Source organism: Odocoileus virginianus, chromosome 33 (assembly GCF_023699985.2).
Source record: "Odocoileus virginianus isolate 20LAN1187 ecotype Illinois chromosome 33, Ovbor_1.2, whole genome shotgun sequence".
Lineage (NCBI taxonomy): Eukaryota > Metazoa > Chordata > Mammalia > Artiodactyla > Cervidae > Odocoileus > Odocoileus virginianus.
Window position 1 is genome coordinate 2282841 of NC_069706.1, and position 21767 is coordinate 2304607.

The 21767-nt window shown below is 59.9% G+C and overlaps 3 protein-coding genes and 1 long non-coding RNA gene across 14 annotated transcripts; 3 read left to right on the forward strand and 1 right to left on the reverse strand.

Moving 5' to 3' along the window:
• The first annotated feature begins 1074 nt into the window (after positions 1-1074).
• Positions 1075-5804, forward strand: KREMEN2 (kringle containing transmembrane protein 2). Of its 2 annotated transcripts, none has more exons than XM_020910443.2 (9): positions 1075-1541; positions 1723-1897; positions 2857-2948; positions 3047-3171; positions 3371-3524; positions 4282-4614; positions 4683-4808; positions 4894-4972; positions 5227-5804. In XM_020910443.2, exons 1-9 carry the CDS (start codon positions 1448-1450, stop codon positions 5435-5437), a joined length of 1389 nt encoding a protein of 462 aa, XP_020766102.1. In that variant the 5' UTR covers positions 1075-1447; the 3' UTR covers positions 5438-5804. The 2 variants fall into 2 exon arrangements, with proteins under 2 accessions (XP_020766102.1, XP_020766103.1); XM_020910444.2 differs by having other exon boundaries at positions 3488-3524.
• Positions 5805-6934: 1130 nt separating this feature from the next.
• Positions 6935-10447, forward strand: PAQR4 (progestin and adipoQ receptor family member 4). 2 transcript variants are annotated; one of them, XM_020910417.2, is made up of 3 exons: positions 6938-7480; positions 8786-9007; positions 9178-10447. In XM_020910417.2, exons 1-3 carry the CDS (start codon positions 7315-7317, stop codon positions 9609-9611), a joined length of 822 nt encoding a protein of 273 aa, XP_020766076.1. In that variant the 5' UTR covers positions 6938-7314; the 3' UTR covers positions 9612-10447. The 2 variants fall into 2 exon arrangements, with proteins under 2 accessions (XP_020766078.1, XP_020766076.1); XM_020910419.2 differs by lacking the exon at positions 8786-9007 and having other exon boundaries at positions 6935-7480.
• On the reverse strand, positions 10437-20436 carry PKMYT1 (protein kinase, membrane associated tyrosine/threonine 1). 9 transcript variants are annotated; one of them, XM_020910408.2, is made up of 10 exons: positions 20240-20432; positions 19796-19863; positions 15359-15514; positions 14313-14812; positions 12951-13444; positions 12200-12306; positions 11895-12067; positions 11654-11811; positions 10790-10888; positions 10437-10710 (listed from the first exon to the last, which is right to left on the reverse strand). In XM_020910408.2, the coding sequence occupies exons 4-10, from the start codon at positions 14661-14663 to the stop codon at positions 10599-10601; spliced, it is 1494 nt and encodes a 497-aa protein (XP_020766067.1). In that variant the 5' UTR covers positions 14664-14812; positions 15359-15514; positions 19796-19863; positions 20240-20432; the 3' UTR covers positions 10437-10598. The 9 variants fall into 9 exon arrangements, with proteins under 9 accessions (XP_020766067.1, XP_020766061.1, XP_020766070.1 ...); XM_020910402.2 differs by lacking the exons at positions 19796-19863; positions 20240-20432 and adding exons at positions 19054-19161; positions 19456-19789; XM_020910411.2 differs by lacking the exon at positions 19796-19863.
• On the forward strand, positions 16862-18598 carry LOC139032826 (uncharacterized). Its single transcript, XR_011485448.1, has 2 exons — positions 16862-17022; positions 17100-18598. It is a non-coding gene; the product is annotated as an uncharacterized lncRNA (long non-coding RNA).
• Positions 20437-21767: the final 1331 nt, after the last annotated feature.

Sequence of the window (21767 nt, forward strand, 5' to 3'; positions counted from 1 at the left end):
CACCACCAGCACTCTGGGTTTCCTAGAATCTTCTCTGCTGCCCCCAGTCTTCCAGGAGAGACAGGGGGAGTGTGGATACTGACAGCGCGGAGATAGGTCCTTCCAAGCTGGGCAGCAAGGTGGGGTCTGGTGAGGGGTTGGGAGGCTGGACTGAGGGGCAAGACATCTGGGCGACTGGGGCTCTGGGCCCCCCCCCCATCTCCTCCCCCTCCCCTCCCTCCCCGCCGCGCTCTCCCACGCACCTGCGCTGGCCTCTCCCCAAGCCCTGGGGGCAGCCGGCGGGCGCTGCTGGGAGATCAGAGGACTCGGAGGAGTTGGGCCCAGGGGGAGGGGGCGGGGAATTTCCCCCCACGCCTGCCTGGGCCTGCTCCCCTCCCCCTCCCCCGCCAGGTGGGGGGGCACCGCTGGGGGAATTCCATTGCGCTGCGAGCCCGGGCCGGGGGTCCTGGGGAGAGGAGGAGGAGGCGAGGAGGGGACAGGCTGGGACCAGGGGCGCAGCTGCCTTCCTCCCCAGACACCAGCTGCCCCTGCCTGTCCCGGGCTGAGCGTCCACCCTTCCAGCCTGTCGGGCGGGTGAGGGGGCCGGGAGTGACGCTTCCCGAGGCCGGAGGCGTCGGGACCCGGGAAGGGAGAGGCGTGAAGATCCAAAGGCGGTGCGCGTACGAGCGTCTCACCATGAATGGTGACTGAGTGGGAGAGCGCGCACACTTCATTCAAGGCTGGCTGTGAGCGGGGGACGCTGGCGAGTCCCGGGACATGTGGCCTCGGGAGACGGTCCTGTATCTCCCCCGTTAGGGTCCTTCTGTCCACTAGCCCGGCCATCCTCCTGCACACGCTCCCACCCGAATCTTCACCGACCCGGGGAGGGGGAAGGGCGGGGAGACGAACGCCGGGCCTCGGAGGGTCCCGCAGATGGGGGACGGGCGTGGGAGGCGTCTGGACCTGCTGCCTCGGCTCCAGGCTCGGGCGGGGCTTCCCGGCCTCGGGGGGTGGGGTGCGGAGGGAGGGACCCAGGGGGGAGGGACACGCGGAGGGACGCGAGGGGGGCAGGAGCCGGCGCGTTAGAGACCTGGGCGAGAGGGACTTAGAGAGCTAGGCGCAGCGGGAGGGGACGGGTGTGGAAGCCGGGGCAGGACCCCGAGCCCCGAGAGGCAGAGGCCGGAAACGTCCCTGGCCTGAGATCGCCCCCCCGGGGTAAATTCCCAGTTGGGACGGAGCAGAGAGACGCCTTCAAGGCCAGAAACTTTAGGAGGCAGATACCCCTGGGCGATACTCCCCCGCCCTCCCATCCTCTCGCCCCAGACCCAGAGCGGGCCCCAGAGCGGGACGAGTACGAACTGTCAGAGGACAACGCCCCCCTCCGCAGACGCCTGGGAGACTGGGGAGCGACCCGGGGAGCGCCGAGGGCCTTGCGCGGGCCAGAGCGATCTCTCCTCGGTTGGGGGCAATGGGGACACGGCCCCCCAAGGCCCTGCTCCTCCTCCTCTTGCTTCGGCTGCTGCCGCCACGCGGGGCATCGGCGGGGAGCCTACAGAGCCCAGGTGAGTCCCGGCGCGGAGAGTGGACCGAGGGCCGCACTCCCAACTCGGCCTGCGCGTCTAGAACCCGACTGCCCGGCTCACGAGGGGTCAGAGCAGGTGGAGGCGGCAGTCGAACAGCCCTCGGAGGGTGGGGAGAAGGCCTGGGAGAGGGTCAGCCTCAGGCCCCGCCGTCCGCGCGCAGGCCTGTCCGAGTGCTTCCAGGTGAACGGCGCCGACTACCGCGGCCACCAGAACCGCACCGGCCCGCGCGGGGCCGGCCGCCCGTGCCTCTACTGGGACCAGACGCAGCAGCACAGTTACAGCAGCGCCAGCGACCCCCAGGGCCGCTGGGGGCTGGGCGCGCACAACTTCTGCCGGTGAGGGCGGGACCTGCGCGGGGCGGGGCCGGTGCAGGGTTGAGGGCGTTGTCCTGGGGCCGGGCCGCGGCGTGGGCGGAGCGGAGGTCTCCGCTGGGCGGGCCCAGAAGCCATCCAGAGGGCCTGGTTGTTCATTCGCTGTCATGTCTGACTCTTTGGGACCCCATCGGCTGCAGCACACCAGGCTTCCCTGTCCCTCGCTATCTCCCGGAGTTTGCTCAAACTCCCGTCCACTGAGTCGATGATACCATCCAACCATCTTATCTTCTGTCGCCCCTTTCTGCTCTCAATCTTTCCCAGCATCAAGATCTTTTCCAATGAATCGGCTTAAGAACCTAAGGGCGGGGCCTAAGCGATGAGTGGAAACCTTTTCTGACCTGGGTCAGGCCTTAGGAGTCCAACTTTTTGCAGAGCCTCAGGTCAGACCTGGGCACCAAGGCTCCCATGAGGATGGGGCCTAGTCAGAGGGCAAGCTCTAGAGTGAGGGCCGGGCTCTTAGCTTTCAGCTCCTTTGAGAGACGTCTCCTAGCGGTGACCGAGGGATTGGGGGTTCAGAGCCATAGCTGTGGTCTGAAGCGGCGGGGACTGAGCTAAGTGGGAGGGCACTTCCCTGCTGAACCACAAAGCTTAGGGCCCATCACGTCTGCTTTAAAGCAGGGTTCCAAAACAAGGGACAGTGGCTGAGGCCCAGGGCTGAGTGGGGGGTGAACACAAATGGCCTCGAAGTCCTCATACATGAAGTCATGTCCGAGCAACAGCTGAAGACCTAAAATCAGCCCCCCAGGGCCCCTTTAATGACTTCCCACCATGCACTGGGAAGTCGACATCCATTCTGGTGGGCAAACCAGGATTTACTCTAACACACACAGTGGCCATTCTGCGAATAAGCTGTGGGTCAGGGCCTGAAATTCATGGTTCTTGGGAGGACAATATCCCAACCATTTCTCCTGGGCCTGCAGTAACCCAGATGGTGACGTGCAACCATGGTGCTACGTGGCCGAGACAGAGGAGGGCATTTACTGGCGCTACTGCGATATCCCCACGTGTCACAGTGAGCGGGCCGGGCTGGACGATGGGGACGGCAGGGCTGCCCGGGTGGAGTTCGATTTTGCAGGCCCCACACTGAGCCTGACCCTGCTGCCCCCTCAGTGCCTGGGTACCTGGGCTGCTTCATGGACTCTGGGGCACCTCCAGCCCTCAGCGGGCCCAGTGGCACCTCAACAAAGCTCACAGTCCAGGTGTGCCTTCGCTTCTGCCGCATGAAGGGCTACCAGGTACTGCCCACCTGCCCAGACCAGTGACCCCTGACCTTGACCTCAGAACCCAAATTAACATCCAACTCTGAGGCCAAACCTTGACGCTGATTTCCGAACCTCCAGCCCTGATTCCCACTTCCAACCCCGATCCCTGGCTCCCACCACCCCACCCCCACCCCCAGCCCCTGTCTGGGGGTCACCCAGTCTGTGCTCCCAGTTGGCGGGCGTGGAGGCCGGCTACGCCTGTTTCTGTGGCTCTGAAAGTGACCTGGCCCGAGGACGCCCAGCTCCTGCCACCGATTGTGACCAGATCTGCTTCGGCCACCCGGGCCAGCTGTGTGGTGGTGATGGGCGCCTGGGCATCTATGAAGGTGAGGAGTGGGCAGGGATGAGGGGCCTGGGTGAGGGGAAGAGTGACAGGGGGAGGTATCTGGGAAGGGAAGGCATGGGTTGAGGACAGGGCCTGATTAAGGGATTAGGTTGAGGACTGGACCGAAGAGGGGACTGGGTTGAACCTGGGGGTCAGGGGTCTGGGGCTCAGGCGGGACTAGATGAAGGAATTGTTTGAGGACAAGACTAGAGGAGGGGACTAATGGCTTGATTAGAAGGGGTTGGACTAGAGGAAGGATGGAGAAGGACATGGCAACCCGCTCCAGTACTCTTGCCTGGAAAATCCCTTGGACAGAGGAGCCTGGTAAGTTGGTTTGAGATCAAGACTAGTTGTTGTTGTTAGTCACTCAGTCGTGTCCGACTCTTTGTGACCCCATGGACTGTGGCCTGCCAGGTTCCTCTGTCCATGAGATTCTCCAGGCAAGAATACTGGAGTGAATTGCTGTTTCCTTCTCCAGGAGACCTTCCCAAACTAGGGATCGAACCCTGGTCTCCTGCATTGCAGGCAGATTCTTTACCATCTGGGCCACCAGGAAAGACTAGAGGAGGGGACTAATGGTTTGACTAGAACGGGTTGGACGGGGCTGGAGGACGGAACTAACAGGGCTGAACTTGGGATGGAAGAGGGTCCGGTGATCCGGGCCAAGGGGGAAGGGGCGGGGCTTCTACATAGAGCCCCGCCCCCGTGAAGGAGGAGCCCGCGGGCCTCCGGGTTCTGACCGCCGGCCCCGCCCACAGTGTCCGTGGGCTCCTGCCAGGGGAACTGGACCGCACCCCAGGGTGTCATCTACTCCCCGGACTTCCCGGACGAGTACGGGCCGGATCGTAACTGTAGCTGGGTGCTGGCCCCTCCGGGCGCCGCGCTGGAGCTCGCCTTCCGCCTCTTCGAGCTGGCCGACCCGCGTGACCGGCTGGAGCTGCGCGACGCCGCCTCGGGCAGCCTGCTCCGTGCCTTCGACGGCGCCCGGCCGCCGCCGCCGGGTCCTCTGCGCCTGCGCGCCGCCGCGCTGCGGCTCACCTTCCGCAGCGACGCGCGAGGCCACGCTCAGGGCTTCGCGCTCACCTACCGCGGTGAGGCCACTCCCCACCCCGCCTCGGGTCCTCCGCTTAGCTGGCCGGTCTCACACCCGTCTCCGCAGGGCTGCAGGACGCCGACGCCGACCCGGCGCCCCTCGAGGGCTCGACTCAGACCCCCGCAGCGCCCCTCGACGGGGCCAACGTGAGCTGCAGCCCAGGGCCTGGCGCTCCAGAGGCCTCGATGGGGGGTGAGACGGGCGTGGGAGGCGGGAGCGAGTTTTGGGGGGTCAGGCCCTTCCAAGCCCCGTGCTCACCGCCCTCGTGTGCTCGCAGCCCAGGTCTTCTCGACGGTGACGGCCGTCTCGGTGCTGCTCCTGCTGGTGCTGTCGCTGCTGCGCCTGCTGCGCGGACGGTGCGCGCTCTGGGGCGGGGCCTGAGGGCGGAGCCGGCGGGGAGCCTGTCGCCCCGCCCCTGTGCCCCCGGGGCGTGGAGGGCCTTCTGGGACGCTAGAGTACTCGATGGGAAAGGGGCTGGACGGAACTCCTGGGTTCTTGAGGGACGAGGCCTTGGGTCCACACAGGGAGTCCCGTGTGGGATCACAGGCGAAGCAAGGTGCTGGAGGTGAGGTTGATTGAAGGGTTCGGCTGACGTCTGCTCCCTCTCTAGGGGCTGCCGGCTGGCTCCGAGTAAAGGGCCCCCAACGTTGAGGCCTTCCCGGGACCCCACAAGAAGCTGGGCCGTTTGGTACCGCCGGCCTCGAGGGGTGGCCCTGCCCTGTCCTCCCGGGGACCCCCAGGTTGAGGGTTTAACCGCGAGTTACCGGCCCTTGAGCGCCTCCAGCCAGAGTTCCCTGCGTTCACTCATCTCTGCTCTCTGACTTGGGGACCCCCAGGGTCCACTGGATCCTCCTGCGGCTGGATGGACTCCGCAGACCCTATGCCACCCTCTGTCTGCATTGGCCTTCTGCCCCTTCGAGGGCAGCTCTAGTCATCTCAAGGAGGCCAGACGTTGGACAGGAAGCATCTGTTACTATTATTGAGAACTTGACCTGACCCTCGGGGTCCGAATGGTCAAGGCCAAAGGACAAGAGGAATTCTGCTTCCCTTCCTCTTAGACCTCAGTTCGCGGGTCTTTGAGCCCTGCTTGGGGTAGTTCTGGACTACCGCCCAAAGTGAAATGTAAGAGGTCAACAAAAGTGGTCATAAGACCAACCACAGACTTTGAATAAAGGATCTGTTTTGGTACAGGGCGCGGGAAATTGTTATGTGCGGGAGGAGCTATGTTAACGAGGTACTGTGCCTAGGCTGGTTGTGTGCAAATTAAGGGCGTTCCACGGGAAGAGTTTCTTGTAACCGCCTGGGACGCAGAAGATGGAGAAACCGAGGAGGCGGAAGGATGAATGGGCGGGATCCTGAAGAAGGGGAGGAGGAGAAGGCGGAAGAAGGGACACCTTCGTGAATTTGATTTAGAATGAACCCTGCGGGGTGGGGGTGGGGGAAATACTGAACTTTCTTCCCTTATTTCCTGCCTTCTCTCCTTCACTGTTTCCTGCCGGTCCTAAGCGGGGTGCAATATGCTTCAACAATTTCGCCCATCCCTCATGGTTCAGCGAGGAAAGAACCCGCAGGAGATGCAGGAGCCGCAGGAGATGCGGGTTTGATCCCTGGGTGGGGAAGAGCCCTAGAGGAGGAAATGGCCACGCACTCCAGTATTCTGAAAAATTCCATGGACAGAGGAGCCTGGCGGGTTACAGTCCAAAGTGTCGCAAAGAGTCAAACACGACGGAGCGCGCGCGCGCGCGCGCGCGCACACACACACACACACACACACACACACGCTCAGAGAATCCTGACCCAAGGGCAGGTCCTCACTGGAGGGCACCGGGCAAGTCACGCACACCCTTAGAGGCCCAGCCACCTTGGCGCGCCTTGCTGCACTCCGGGGAAGTCGTGCGAGTGGAGCGATCACCCGTGGAGTTGTGGCGCGCAGGCTCTAGACCTGACCCGTCCGAAAGTCCCGGGCCGGCAGCACCTTGGACAGAGCCCGGGCTCTGGGGACGGGGCAGGGTGGCGGGGCTGTATCCCGGAGGGTGAATGCCCAAGGGTGGGTCGACCCTGGGGCTCCCGCGGAAAGCCCGGGCGACCACTGCAAGGGAACGCGAGGCTCCCGGCTCACTCTGGCAGAGCCACCGGGACTTAGAACGTCGCGCCCCAATCCAACAGGCACCCCATGCAAGTGAGACTGGGACCGAAAAAAATTATGCTTAAGAGGGTGAAGGCCTGAGAGGCCGCTGGAGGAACCTCCCCGCCGGCCGCGCCCATTGGCCCTCGCAGCTGCAACGTCAGGAGCCCGGAGCGCGAAACCCTGGGCGGGATGACGGGGGCGAGCAGCTGGGGCGGAGCCTGGCGTCCCCTCCCGTGTCCGGCCGCGCCCGTCCTCCGGGCCGCCAAAAGAAAACTGGCTGCCGCCGCCGCCACAAGCTGTCCCTACAGAGCGCCTGCCCCAGCGGAGCGGGCCGCGCTGCGCTCCGGCGCCCCGCTCGTCCCCGGCCTCCGCCTCAGCGTGGGGTCGCCAGGCCCGCGCGTGCGCAGCGCGGGAGGGGCGCGGGCCGGGACCCCCGGGCCAGCGCGTGCGCGGACAGAGCCCTGAGAGGTGGGCGGGCGCGGGGACTAGGCTCCGGTGCGGCGGGCCCACTGAGGAGACCGGGGGGTCGGGGGGGCAAAAGAACGCGGACCGACCGCGCTGGACCGGACCATGGCGTTCCTGGCCGGGCCGCGCCTGCTGGACTGGGCCAGCTCGCCGCCTCACCTGCAGTTTAACAAGTTCGTGCTCACTGGCTACCGGCCGGCCAGCAGCGGCTCGGGCTGCCTTCGTAGCCTCTTCTACATGCACAACGAGCTGGGCAACATCTACACGCACGGTGAGCCGCGCCCCGCACCCCCCATCACCTCCCAAAGGCCGAGGAGAGCCCCAGAGCCCAGGTCCTGGGCTGTCCCGGCCCTGGCACGGCCAGGAGCCACAGTGACAAAGCTGCCATTGTCCCGGACGTCGCTACCCGCTTCTGCTCCCCCGGCGGGGCCCCGGGGGCAGGCGAGGGAAGCTGAGTGGGGGACCCAGTCTGCTTAATCCTTCTGAGCCCTGGGAAGGAGCTTGGTGTCCGGCCGCTTCGTAATCCCTGCGCCCTGGCACCGTCTCCCGCCAGCACCCATCCCGGAGATGGGTGTCGAGGAGGGGCCCAAGAGAGGAAGTCAGGCCCGGCGGCCCTGAGGCCCCAGCCCGAGCCGCCCAGCCGCGGGGCTCCGCCTGGTGGCGGCTCCTTCCTCCCCTCGCAGGAGTGGGGCCCCTCCTCCGCTGCCCCGCCGAACCGTCCGTGCTGACACAGGCCTGCCCGTCCTTGGCCTGCCCCGGCAGGCGGCAGGCAGGCGGCTGAGAGAGGGGCGCTGAGTGCGCTGGGCCTGGCCTTCCTACCTGCTCCCTGGGGGGACTGTGGCCTGGCCAGGCCCTGCCAAGAGTGGGCAGTTAGCGGCCCCAGCCCGCGGGCGCTGAACTTTGACTCCTGTGAAGGCAATGCCAAAGTGCCTGCAAGAAGTGGTAGGAATGGCCCTGAAGGCCTGGGCTGGGAGGCATGGAGCTCCCCAAAAAGGTGGTGGGGTAGGAGACAGAGCAGGTTCTTTCAGCCTCCTCCCTGGCCTCGCCTCAAGATGACAGAAAGGCCCTCCATTTGTCTGGTCACTTCTGGAGAGAGGGCACAGGGGTTGGGAAGAAACAGGCAGAGCGGCCCTGGCATGCATGTTAGCATCGCCCACATGTCCTGTTCAGAATTCAGCTTGGGGTCATGCCTCCTTCTGACTCCTACTGAAGTCAGGTTTGGGGGTGGGGGCCCCTGCTTTCCAGGGAACCCGCCACAAGGGTGAGCACAGCTCCGGGGTCAGGGCCGCCTGGGCTCTGTGCTGCTTCCCTTGCTTCCTTGCTGGGATCACCTGGGGCGGGGACTCAGTTTCCTCACCGGTCAGTGGGGATAAAGGCCTGTCCTTCCCAGAACTACTGTGAGCTCTGCTAAATCAAGTGATCAGAAGCCCAGGGCCGGCCAGCAGCTGGCCCACAGCCTCCTCTGGATCTGTGTTGCGCTCACCCCGCCGTGCTGTTTCTGGACTGGGGCCTCCTTGGGGACATGCCTTGTCCTCAGTGTGAAGGTGTCTGATGGAAAACTGTCTCCCTCCCCCAGGACTGGCCCTGCTGGGCTTCCTGGTGCTGCTGCCCATGACCATGCCCTGGGGTCAGCTGGGCGAGGATGGCTGGCTGTGGGGTACACACTGTGTGGCCTGCCTGGCCCCCCCTGCAGGCTCTGTGCTCTATCACCTCTTCATGTGCCACAAAGGGGGCAGCCCTGTGTACACCCGGCTCCTTGCCCTGGATATGTGTGGGGTCTGCCTCATCAACACTCTCGGTGAGCAGGGCGGGGGGTGGGGGGCGGGGGGCTTGAAGGACGGGAGCTGGGGGTCGGGTCCACTCACGTGAGCCCTGGGTAGAAAGGGCAGAAGTCAGGAAATCTGGAAGCAAGAGGGCAGGTGGACCCACGGACTGATGTGCCCTCTCCCGCCTCTCTCCTCTGCGCAGGAGCCCTGCCCATCATCCACTGCACCCTGGCCTGCCGGCCCTGGCTGCGCCCCGCTGCCCTGCTGGGCTACACCCTGCTGTCGGGTGTGGCTGGCTGGCGGGCCCTCACCGCCCCCTCCACCAGTGCCCGGCTCCGCGCCTTTGGCTGGCAGGCCGGCGCCCGCCTCCTGGTGTTCGGGGCCCGGGGAGCGGGGCTGGGCTCCGGGGCTCCAGGCTCCCTGCGCTGCTACTTGCGCATGGACGCGCTGGCACTGCTTGGGGGGCTGGTGAACGTGGCCCGCCTGCCGGAGCGCTGGGTACCCGGCCGCTTCGACTACTGGGGTAACTCACACCAGATCATGCACCTGCTCAGCGTGGGCTCCATCCTCCAGCTGCACGCTGGCGTCGTGCCCGACCTGCTCTGGGCCGCCCGGCACACCTGCCTCCCGGACTGAGCCACCTCCCGCCTGCCATGCCCCCAGGCTTCTAGGGCCAACGGCGCCATGCTTTCTGCTGGCCTGCAAGGGGATGGCTCCCTGGACGCTTCGCAAACGGGACTTCCCGGCGGGGGCCTCCATCCGTTCATCCTGTCTTCCCTGTGGACTAGCTGCTGCTACTCACACCTTGGAGCTCCAGTGGCCCTGCCTGCCTTCTTCCAGGGAACTTAAGTCTTACTGCGTAGGTTGAAAGGCAACCTTCCTTTTTCTGGGCCTCTGATTACCCTCTGTATGACTTCTGAGATTTGGGCCAAAGGGATAGTTGTGATCCTGCCAGCCCAGAGCCATCGCTCATCCTGGGCCTCCTCGGAACCTCACATAAGGCTCCTCATGGCTGCCCAGCCTCCTGCCCTTGCTTCATGGCCTCTGTCCATCCGCCCTGTAGGCCAGCCCTCCCAGCAGCCTGATGTTCGCCCGCCGGTTTTCCCTTCTGTCCAGACTGTGGATTGAGGGGTCTGGGCATCAGGACTAGACTCACCCCTGGACCTAGGAGCAGGAGGGCAGCTGCTGCTTTTTCCAGGCAACTGGCAGAGAGACCTAAAGCGCTGGCCGGCCCTGGACCCGGCCCTTCTGGGCTGAGGGCCCACCCTCCACCTTGAGTGAGTGCTCTGACAACTGACCTGCCCACCAGCGACACACCTGCTCAGGAACTCTGCGCCACACAGTCGGTGGCTCCCAGTTCATCTGCTGGCCTGAGGCTTGGGGACTTGCAGCAGAGCTCAGCCTGTCCCGGGGGCCTCAGGCCCTAGGTGACATCAATAAAAGGGTGCAGGAAGCACTGTGTTGCCACACAAGCAAGCTTGGGTGCGCCCCAAGATTCAAATACCTTTTATTAGACACAGCCAGGCAGAAGGGACCACTGGAGTCCACACAGGGACCCCAGCCTCCAGGAGGATGGAAGGGAGGGGCTAAGAGGTTAAAAGCGCTGAGCCTGGGCCTGTGGGCTTAGCTTGGGCCCAGGGAGTCCTCAAACAGGCTGAGGAGGTTCCGAGGTTCAAAGGCAGGGAAGGTGCCCCGAGGGGGCTCTGAGTCAATGTCACTCAGGTCCAGAGCATCCCTGGGGGGCAGGAAGAACAGAGAAATGACTCAGGACCAAGAGCCGCCCCCTCCCACCCCAGGACCCTGGGCCAGCTCACCTCGGCGTGTGCCTGCTCCGGGGGGCAGGGGAGCCACTGCGGGGGGTGGAGGTGCTGCCGGCAGCCCTGGCCAGGATGGCCTCTGGAGACAGTGAGGGCCTGCACGGGGGGCAAGACGAGCAGGCTGTGGGGGGAGGGCACCGGGGCAGCAACGCCCACCTGTCCCTGGTGGGATCCGCCTGATGCAGGCAGGGGCCAGTGCCAGACAATGGATGTGCGGTGGATGTTGAAAGAAGTGCTTTGACAGTTTCCAAAGTCCACCTGACCACACACAAAGGCCACCTCTGTCCCTTAAAGCACGGAGGCTCTGACTGAGCTGACTCTGAAATGACCTTGTGGTAAATGAAGCTCATCTGGCAGGCTGTCTGTTATAATGTGCTCCCATGGGTGATGGCATGAACCCTCTTGAGAACTGCCTGCCCCGAGCATGTGGTTTCCTTTGCAGTAGTTTCTTAATTACGGCCTGTCACTTGGCCACCAGGCACCTGGGACTAAGGAATTCCTCCTCCCAGGGAAGGGGCTCGCCAGGCGCTGCGGGTTTTGTCCCCCAGAGGAAAGATGACGCCTTGTCCTCGGGTGCCAGTGGTATCTGCGGGGGTGGAGGCTGCACCGCCCGCCTCTCGGCAGTGCGGTGGGCCCCGAGCAGCCCCCTAGAGTGGCAGCACCCTCGGTGGGAGGCTGCCAGTTCTCTGCTCAGTACAGACCCTGCTCCACACACCAAGTTTAGAAAGAACTGCATTCAAACTAAGCCAGGCCACACCCCCACCAGCCTTGGTTTCCTTCCCTGGGCTTGAAGGGGGCCAGGTTTGTGGGTGCGTTCCCCGCTACCCTGCCCTCAGCCGCCCTTCCCGAGTCCTCACCCACCCTATGCTGTCGTCGCCCCAGGTGCTGGAGAGGCTGCGGTCCAGGAGAAGGCTGCAGGGCGGCGACCCGGGTGGGGTGGCCGGTGGACCCGGGGGCTGCAGCCAGCTGGCGGGGTGAGCCAGCCCGTGCCAGAGCCAGCAGAGCAGGGAGAGCAGGGCCTGCAGGGACACGGGCTCAGGGGAGGCCGGGCAGGCCCTGGGCGGGGAGCGGAGCCAGGCGGCCCGTCACCCTCCCTGCTTACCTGCCACAGGGCCCAGCCTCGATTGAGGGCCTCGGCGGCCATGAACCACAGGACGCTCCAGGGCCGTGGCTGCCTGAGCACGGGCAGGGCCAGCAGGGCCTCGGCGGTGGCCCGCAGATTGGGGTCAGGCTCCAGCATCATGACGAGGACGGAACGCAGCTCAGAGGACAGGCCTGTCCCCAGGCAGGGCCACGTCAGGGATGGGGCCTTGCGCCTCCCAGCCCCTTGTCACCACAGCCGCCCCGACCCCCAGAGCCTGTCCTCCCAGCGGCAGACAGCCCCCCAGCCCTCGCTCCCTGACTCACCAGCGGTGAACTCAGGGGGCAGGTAGCCCTGACGCAGCCGCTGCCAGCCCTCCCCACCGCGGGGCAGTTCCATGTTGCACGCCACCTCCAGGATGGTGAGGCCTAGGCTGGGGGACGGGGACAGAAGGGGGTGGGGAGGGCTGTGAGACGCAAAACCCAGTGACCCGGCTGACCCCACGGAGAGGGTTGCTAGCCTCCACTGTGAGCCAGGGCCCTGGGGGAGAAGGGGCTGATGACAGGAACCACCTCGTGGAGCGTGGACCCCCGGGCCAGCATGGCCCACACACCACCGTGGTGAGTCCCTCCAGCAGCCCCTGCCCTCACGGGACTGGCACTCTGGTTGCTAACAGTGATTTAACGGTGAGGCTCTCCTCCTCCTGTTGATGTGACTGGATGTTACTGTCAGAGTCAGGGCAGGGGTGACTGGCGTGGACCTTGGAACCCAGCGCTTGGTCCAGGCCCAGCTTCACCGCCTGCTAACTGTGGACTTAAGTCTCTCCATCTGCTGTCTGTTCCCCTGTAAATGGAGTAATACAGTTTCTCCCAGGGAGGTGTGGTGAGGAAGCCACTGAATCACGTAAGGTGGCTCTGAAGGCTTCTCTGCTTAGACAGCCTAGCCCTCCCGACCCTCTCGCCCCTAAGGCAGGGTCTTCCGGCCTGAGACCAAGTCTTCCTGACTCTGGGCTGGGCTGGTGTCCCTCTGCTGACCACGCCCCACCCACCAGGAAGCCCCCCTCCCCCCAGCCCTCACCTGAACACATCTGCTGCTGTCCCGTAAGAGCCCTGGAGCAACTCGGGGGCCATGTAGCGGGGGTCTCCCTCCTGGGCCTCGCTAGCTCCCGACGCGCCCAGCTCGACCAGCAGCCCGAAGTCACCCAGCTTGCAGCGGCCCCGGGGCCCCAGGAAGATGTTGGCAGGCTTGACATCCAGGTGGACCAGGCCCTGGCCGTGCAGGTGGGCCAGGGCCAGCAGGGTGTCCCGCAGATAGCCCCAGACCTGAGCCTCGGGCAGGCCAGCGCCCCAGGCCTCGCAGTGCTGCTGCAGGCTGGGCCCACACAGCTCCGTCTGTAGGTACAGGATGCCGCCCTCCTCCCAGGCTTGTTCCAACCGCACGCAGCGCGGGTGCTGCCCCACCTTCTCGTGGCCGCCCACCTCGGCCAGCTTGCGGGTTCGGTCCTTGGGGCCCCGGAACGGCGACATGGAGCGCTTCACTGCGTAGAGCCGACCGTCTTCCTTGGAGCGCACCTGGAAGGGAGGGGGCACAACCACCTGGGACCAGCCCGAAGTTCGGTTCAGATGTCACGTGTGCAGGAGGTGTCGCATGGCAGCCACTTTAGAGGGACCCCTGTGTGTGCAAGAGCAAAGCTGGACAAACCTCCACCCCACGAGCCAGTTTGCTGGAGACCCAGCGATGGAAGAGACGGGGCAGACCTCTAAGTACTGGCCCAGGAGGATGTGTTAGATGAAGAAGCTGCCTAGAGAATAGCAAGGCGGTGTGGTCTGCATGCAGCCTATGAAATGGCTTCGTCTCTATGTGGTCAACTCCAGAGAAAAATCTAGAAAGAAGACCCCCACCTGACAATCATCTTGGTTTCCTCCAGAATGGAGAGCTGACCTAGGGGCTTCTGTTTGTACTTTTTAAAAAAATTGTCTTCGTGTAGTACTTGTGTAAGGAAAACTACATTTTGAAGGAAATATACATGATTGGAAAATATATTTTAAGGAACAAAAGGTGGCATGGAGGAGTTGCCTGAATGCTTGAGGCTGGAGGGAGATGGCGAGGGGGTGGGGAGGGGGGGTGGTTCTGGCTCAGGGGCCAGGTGGAGCTGCCAAGACCCCCAGACGGTAGGCTCCGGGCAGGAGGAGATGGCAGGCAGGAGCCACTGCAAGGCATGCCAGGCTCTGGACAAAGGGAGAGTGTGTACTGAGGGGCCTCAGAGGGGACTGTTTAGGGGGGTATGAGAAAGCAGCCAAGTCCAGCACTGAGGGGAGCCTGCCAGCCTGTGAGGGAGGCCGTCAGGGGAGAGGTGGGGAGCAGGCTCCCTGGATACCATCCCACCCTGGATGGGGGGGAGGGACCCCAAACAGACTTACGGAGCTGTCACCAACTCACCTTGAAGACCTCCCCATAAGAGCCATGGCCCAGGCGGCCGAGCCTGTGGAAACTCTGCTGGAAGAACGACTCCGGTCGACTTGGATCATACCCGGGGCTCTGCAGGGGCTCAGAGGCCTGGTCCCGGAATGACACCCGCCGGGCGTGGGGCTGATGCCAGCCTGGGGTCCGAGGAGGGAAGAGGCGGCTGACAGGGATGCTGCCCTTGGCAGGGGGCCGGGGCGGGAGGCTCCGACTGAGCCCCCTGGGCCTCTTGAGGGAGAAGCCAGGCTCTGCATGGCGGAAGTAGGCTGGGACTGGGACAGGAGTGCCACCCAGGGGTGGCGGGGTGCCCTCGGCGGGCATGAGCATGTCCAGCACAGGCACCCCCGGGAGTAGAATGCAGTGTGTCACTCAAATGGCGCTTGGTCCTGTGGCCCCAAAGAGGCTGCAGAAGACAGCTGCATCGACACCACACACACGCTCCGCTTTAGGCATGGAGGCCGCGGCACCTTGAGCACCTGCAGGAAAAGGTATACAAATGAATGCGTTGCCACGTCCCCCAGGGTAGAAAAACACAAACTGAAAATGAAAACCACAGCGTCCTGTCCCAGAGGCTCCCACAGTCCGACAGAGGTTAACCAAGGCAGGTTCTGAAGCCAGACCATCTGCGTGCACAGCCCTGCCTGGTTTAGCCTTAAAATATCCAACCTTTGGGAATTCCCTAGCAGAACTGTGGTTGGGACTTGGCACTTTCACCGCCCTGGCCCAGGGTCCAATCCCTGGTCAGGGAACTAACATCTCCCAAGCCACATGTACTGTGCTGTGCTTAGTCACTCAGTTGTGTCCGACCCCTTGCCATCGTGTGGACTGTAGCCCGCCAGGCTCCTGGGGCATGGCCAGAAACATAAAAAAATAAATAAATAAAATCAAATTAAAACTTACAAAAAAAAGTCCAATCTCTTCCGAGACTGTAAGTTAGAAATATTAACACAGGCCCACTACCCCTTATCTCCGATTCCAAAGGAAAAAAGGAAGTCTGAATTCCAAATGTCTTTCTTCCTTACTTTTTCGTAGTTGAGCTGCTAAAACTCAGTTACTGGGGCTTCTTTCCAGCTCCATGTGGCAGAGACTAAGCTTCCACTGAGTGTAGCAGAGAAACTGGGGCTCCCTTCTTTCACCAGCCACTCATGGGGCAGGAGCTCTAACTGAGCTGCAGGAAGCTGCAATACAGGAGCCCAGTAGTTCAAGTCCCAGCTCATTCCTCAGGAGAAGATACCACACTAGCAAAGGCCAGCCAAGGAGGCCAGGGGCTACTGCCTCCACTCTCAGGCAGCGGTGATATTCAGAGACAGGCTGCACTGTCCGTGCCCCCAGCTCAGAGATTCTGCCCAGGGGAGAGGCAGGTCAGGAAACAGAGAGCTCCAAAGTTCTCTCTGCAAAAAACTGACCTGACTAGTAACACAGTATGAGAAGTTCAAGCCTAAAGGTACTCTCAAAATCAATGGAGGCTTTGCCAATAAGCAGTTAGCAAGAGGCTGGTACTTCCATTAGTGCTATTGGCTGAACCACAGGGCAGCTAGTGTACCAGAGAGAACTGGGGAAAGACATAGCTAAGATGAGGCTTCCTGGGGTCAGAACAAACCTTAAGTCTGGAACTCCAAAGATACCCCTTTAAAGTCCAAATTTGATTGGATCAGTCTGTGGCGCAATTGATGCTCCAGGGCATTGTCAAAAACAATAGAGCAATCAGCCAGCAACTGCTAGGGCCTGACAGCTGGCTATGATCAGGGAAGAGACAGAGCACCCCTAAAACGCTAGTGTCCCAGGGTGACTGTGCACAGGCCCAAGGCCAGGGCCTCTGAGGAGCAAAGTCAAAGGCTTCACATTGCAGAGGAAAGAGACATCCCTGTTGTGGTCCAGCTGGTCACTAAACAAACAAGCAAATAATCCCAAGCCCCCAGGTGCAGAGTGAGGAACCAATCTAAAATGTCCAGTTTTCAACAACAAATTACAAATAGGTAAACACATAGGAGAGTGTGACCCATACACAGGAAAAAAACACAGCAGGTATCTTTAACAGACAGACTTCACAGTTGTTCAGTTGTGTCTGACTCTTTGCAAGCCCCTGGACTGCAGCACACCAGGTCTCTGTCCTTCACCATCTCCCAGAGCCTGCTCAAACTGATGTCATCCAACCATCTCTTCCTCTGTTATCCCCTTCTCCTCTTGCCCTCAATCTTTCCCAGCATCAGGGTCTTCTCTAATGAGTTAGCTCTTCGCATCAGGTGGCCAAAGTATTGGAGTTTCAGCTTCAGCATCAGTCCTTTCCATGAATATTCAGGGTTGATTTCCTTTAGGATTGACTAGTTTGATCTCCTTGCAGTCCAAGGGACTCTCAAGAGTCTTCTCCAGCACCACAGTTCATAAGCATCAATTCTTCGGCACTCAGCTTTATGGTCCAACTCTCACAATCATACAGGACTACTGGAAAAAGCGTTAACTTCGACTATATGGACCTTTGTTGGCAAAGTAATGTCTCTGCTTTTTAATATGCTGTCTAGGTTGGTCATAGCTTTTCTTCCAAGGAGCGTCTATTAATTTCATGGCTGCAGTCACCATCTGCAGTGATTTTGGAGCCCAAGAAAATAAAGTCTGTCACTGTTTCCATTGTTTCCCCATCTATTTGCCATGAAGTGATGCGACTGGATGCCATCTTAGTTTCCAAATGGTGAGTTTTAATTTAGCTTTTTCACTCTCCTTTCTCATCAAGATGCTCTTTACTTCCTCTTCATTTTCTGCCATCAGGGTGGTATCATCTGCATATCTGAGGTTATTGATATTTCTCCCAGCAATCTTGATTCCAGTTTGTGCTTCATCCAGCCCAGAATTTCACATGATGTACTCTGCATATAAGTTAAATAAGCAGGGTGACAATATATAGCCTTAAGGTATTTCTTTCCTTTTGAATTAGTCTGTTGTTCCATGCTGGATTCTAACTGTTGCTTCTTGACCTCCATACAGGTTCCTCAGAAGTCAGGTGAGATGGTCTGGTATTCCCATCTCTTTAAGAAGTTTCCAGTTTGTTGTTATCCATGCTTTAGAATAATCAATGAAGCAAGCCACTATGAATAATGTGCAGAGAACTAAAGGAAGCCACACTTGAAGTAAACACGATAACAACATCTCAACTAAGTAGAGAATATCAATAATGAGATAGAAATTATAAAAGAAGCAAATGCAGAATTGGAAAAGTACAATGTAACTGAAATGAAAAAAATCACCTAAGGGGTTTGAAAGTAGATTTGAACTGGCAGAAGAAATAATTAGTGAACTTGAAGAGTGACAGAAATTATGCAATCTGAAGACCAGATGAAGAAAAGGGAAACAAGCTGCAGAGAAATATAGGATAGCATTAAGTGAAGAAAAGCTATGACAAACCTAGACAGCTTATTAAAAAGCAGAGATATCACTTTGCGAAAAAAGGTCCATATAGTCAAAGCTATGGTTTTTCCAGTAATCATGTTCGGATGTGAGAGTTAGACCATAAAGAAGGCTAAGTGCTAAAGAACTGATGCTTTTGAACTGTGGTACTGGAGAAGATTCTCGAGAGTCCCGTGGACTACAAGAAGATCAAACCAGTCAATCCTAAAGGAAATCAACACTGAATATTCATTGGAAGGACTGGTGCTGAAGCTGAAGCTCCAATACTTTGGCCACCTGATGCGAAGAACCGACTTACTGGAAAAGACGCTGATACTGGTAAAGATCCAGGGCAGGAGGAGAAGGGGGCGGCAGAGGATGAGATGGTTGGATAGCACCACCAACTCAATGGACATCAGTTCGATGTGAAGACAGTGAAGAACAGGGAAGCCTGATGGGGTCTCTAAGAGTCAGACACAACTTGGTGACTGAACAACAAAGTGAACCAACATATGCATGATAGGTACACCAAAGAAGAGAAGGAGCTAGAAAAATATGGATTAAAACTTCCCAAATGTGATTGTAAAAATAATAACCAAGAAGCTCAATGAACTTCAAGTAGGATAAATGCAGATACGCACACACAGTATCAAAAGTGCTGAAAACCAAACATGAGGGGAAAATCTCGGGAGTAGCAAGAGGAAAATGACTCATTACTGAAAACGCCCCACCCTCTTCATGTAAGAATGGACATGAAGATCAATGGAATAGAATTGAGAGTTCAGAAATAAACCCTCACACTTAGAGTTGATTGATTTTGACAAGGGTGCCAAAAGAATTCAGTAGGAAAGAAATGGTTTTTTCAATAAATGGTGCTGGGACAACTGGGTGTCTACATGCAATACTCATTTAGAAGAAAAATTCGACCCAGCCTATTTTTCCTTCTAAGTGTAAATATTCGTATAGAAATACTAATGCATTTGATTATGAGATGATGCCCCAGATGAATGAATGGGTGGTGTTACATATGTTGGTTGGTTGGTTGGTTGGTTGGTTTAGTTGCTAAGTTGTGTCCGACTCTTGCGACCCCATGGACTGTAGCCCGCCAGGCTCCTCTGGCCATGGAATTCTCCAGGCAAGAATACTAGAGTGGGTTGATATTTCCTTCTCCAGGGAATCTTCCCAACCCTGGGATTGAACCTGGGTCTCCTGCATTGCAGGTAAGATTTTTTACCAACTGAGCTATGATGGAAGCCCGTTACATATGTTACATGCACCCTATTAGCTTTCTAAAATTGGAGACATTTTAGAATTTAGACATTTAGTCCAGGAAACACACCTGGACTCAGGGGCTTGTGGACCGGTAATGCTGGCTTCAAGGAAGGCTTAGTCTAGCATCTGGCACACAGATCCCTCAGTGTGTGTTATATAATGCTCTGAGTAGTAACTGAAAGAATACACAAAAGACAGTGGTCCCATGGGTATAAATGACTTTTCTGTTGGAGCAGAGAGGGCTATTGTGTGGCTATAATGTTATAATTGAAAGAAAAAAGGAAAAAAAAAAAAGGAGAAGAGTCTAATCTTGAGAAGAGCCACAGTGTATCAAGAGTGCATACTCAGCACAGGGGGGTGAGTCGCTAACTGAAACTGGAGGGGGCGGTCATCTGAGGGTGTGCTCCAGTGACTGGGTAAGTGAGGGGTGAGGGGAGGGACCCCGCGAGGGCCTGCATGGATCACTCACCCTGCAGCCTGTGGGGACGCTCCTTCTGCCTCTATCCATCTCAGGAATCCTATCCCAGAGCTTCTCAAAGCGAGGGACCAGGGTGTCAGGCCCCCATAGGGTGCTCGTTCAGAGTACAGCCTCCAGGCCCTAAACCAATTCTCACACCATCCCAGAGTACTTAAACATTCTGGCATGGCCAAACAGCTTTGGGGGTGGCGTGGGGTGGGGTGGGGCAGGGAGGAGAGGTTGGGGCTCCCGGTGAATCCAGGGCGGCCCCAACCAGAGGCCAGGCCGGGATGACCTTTCAGGGGCCTCACCCTCTCACTAAGTAGAATGCCATCTACTGACCACGGTCTACCTCACTAGACTGTGAGTTCCTCCAGGGCAGGACCGAAGCTGATTCACCTCCGTGGGCGTGGGGAAACCCTGGCGAACAGAGTGGAACAGACCTGCTGTCACGGGAGAGGAGCTTTTCCTGGGGAGGACGAGTAATGGAGTAGTCGCCGGGGTAAGGGGCTCCCAGAAAGGGGATAGGGAGGCCCCGCGAAGGAGGGACGAGCTTCTAGAGGGGAAGTGGGCGGAGCCGCCCGCGGCAGAGGGGGCCCAGGGAGGGCTGAGCAGTGGGGTAGGGTTGGCCCAGGGAGGGCTGGGGCTGTCCGAGGGGTGAGGAGCGAGGCGGGAAGGGTTGGGGGTGAGGCAGATCCAAGGAAGGCCAGTCAGGGGGGCTGAGTTGTTCGCGAGGAGGCAGAAGGGAGGAGAGGGCGGTCCTTTCCGGTCCCTTCAGGGCTGGGCGTGGGCTCACCTGAGGCGGGTGGGCGGGGCGCAGCTCAGCAAAGTCCCAGATTCCGGGTCGGCGGAAGGCGCGGGAGCCCTCGGGGCGGTCAGGCGGACCGGGGTCTTCGGCCCACCGCTCCCCACACCCGGGCGGGGGGACTCTCGAGGGGGAACGGCCCGTGAACGCGCGCGGACCTAGCTCGCGCCAAAAATTCCAAACCGGCCTCGAGGCCCCGCCCAGGAACGCCTCTTACCCCACCGCCTCCCCGATGCGGCCTATCAGAGGCACCGAGCCTGCTGGGGCTCCGCCCCAACGTCCCTGCGTGCGCGTCGTCGACGCCGCGCCGCCGGCCCAGCGCTCTCATTGCGCAGGCGCGAAGTCTCCTCAGCTCCGACCCGGGGCGGAGGAGGGTGGTTACCCGGTGCGGCTTGGAGGCTGAGGCGCCACGCGGGGTCTGAGGCAGCTGTTGGGTCCCTCCTGCCTGGTTCCCGGGTCGCCAACTGACCACCAGACCTCCGTGCCGGCATCCACGGCCCACGTTGGGCTGGCTTAGTTTGCGTCTATGAAGAGAACGGTCACTTTTTTTGCCCCTGAGGTATAGCCCCAAGAGGCGGTCTCTTGGGGGCTGGAGAGGAAGTCTCTGAGGCCTCCGGGGTTCTGTCGCGGTCGAGTGCCATGGGGCTTACTGTACTCTCCTCATACCTGCGGTGCTCCGCAGTGGGCCGATGGGGCTGCCATCCCCCCCATTCCCCACCCCCTCCACAAACACACCCTCCACCCGCTGAACAAGAATGAACTAGAAAATTCTGCCTCTTCCATGAAGCCTCCCTGCCTCCAGGCCTCAGCTCCTTCGGAGGCAGCCCTTCCCAGTCTTTGGATTTGAGACTTATGCGCAACTTACCTCCCTCAGCCTCTTCTCGGCCTAATGACCTTAGGAAGGCACTGGGTCTTTCCGGGCTTTGGAGCTAAGTCCTGTCTCCTGTAAAAATGGAGCTGATGACGCTTCCTTCAGGGAGCTGGGGTGTTCAAATAGGATGATCCCCTTAAAGTTCTTAGCAGCAGGACTGCCAGAGCAGACGCTGATTCCTAACTAGTGACTGGGAGTTGCTTCTTTCACCAGATGGGACCTTTTCATCCTTTTAACAGGATCAGGGGAGTCAGTCTTCCAGGCTACAAGGCTCCCCATCTGGTCATGTTGTATCCACGCGTTCCGGAAAACAGACTCAATTAGAAGGACAATGCAGATAGTGGAGTGCTGTTTATTACACTGGAGGGCCCAAGGCAGAGTCTGCTGTTAGCCAAGGACCCCAACCAGTTTTTGTGAAAATCTTACCTGATGGCGCAGAGTGTCTGCCTGCAATGCGGGAGACCTTGGATCGATCCCTGGGTCGGGAAGATCCCCTGGAGAAGGAAATAAAAACCCACCCCAGTACTCCTGCCTGGAAAATCCGAGGGACAGAGAACCCTGGTGGGCTATGGGATCGCGGAAGAGTCTATACAACTGAGCAACTTCACTTTCACTTTATATACCCTAAGTGTATAAGATTTCCTGAAA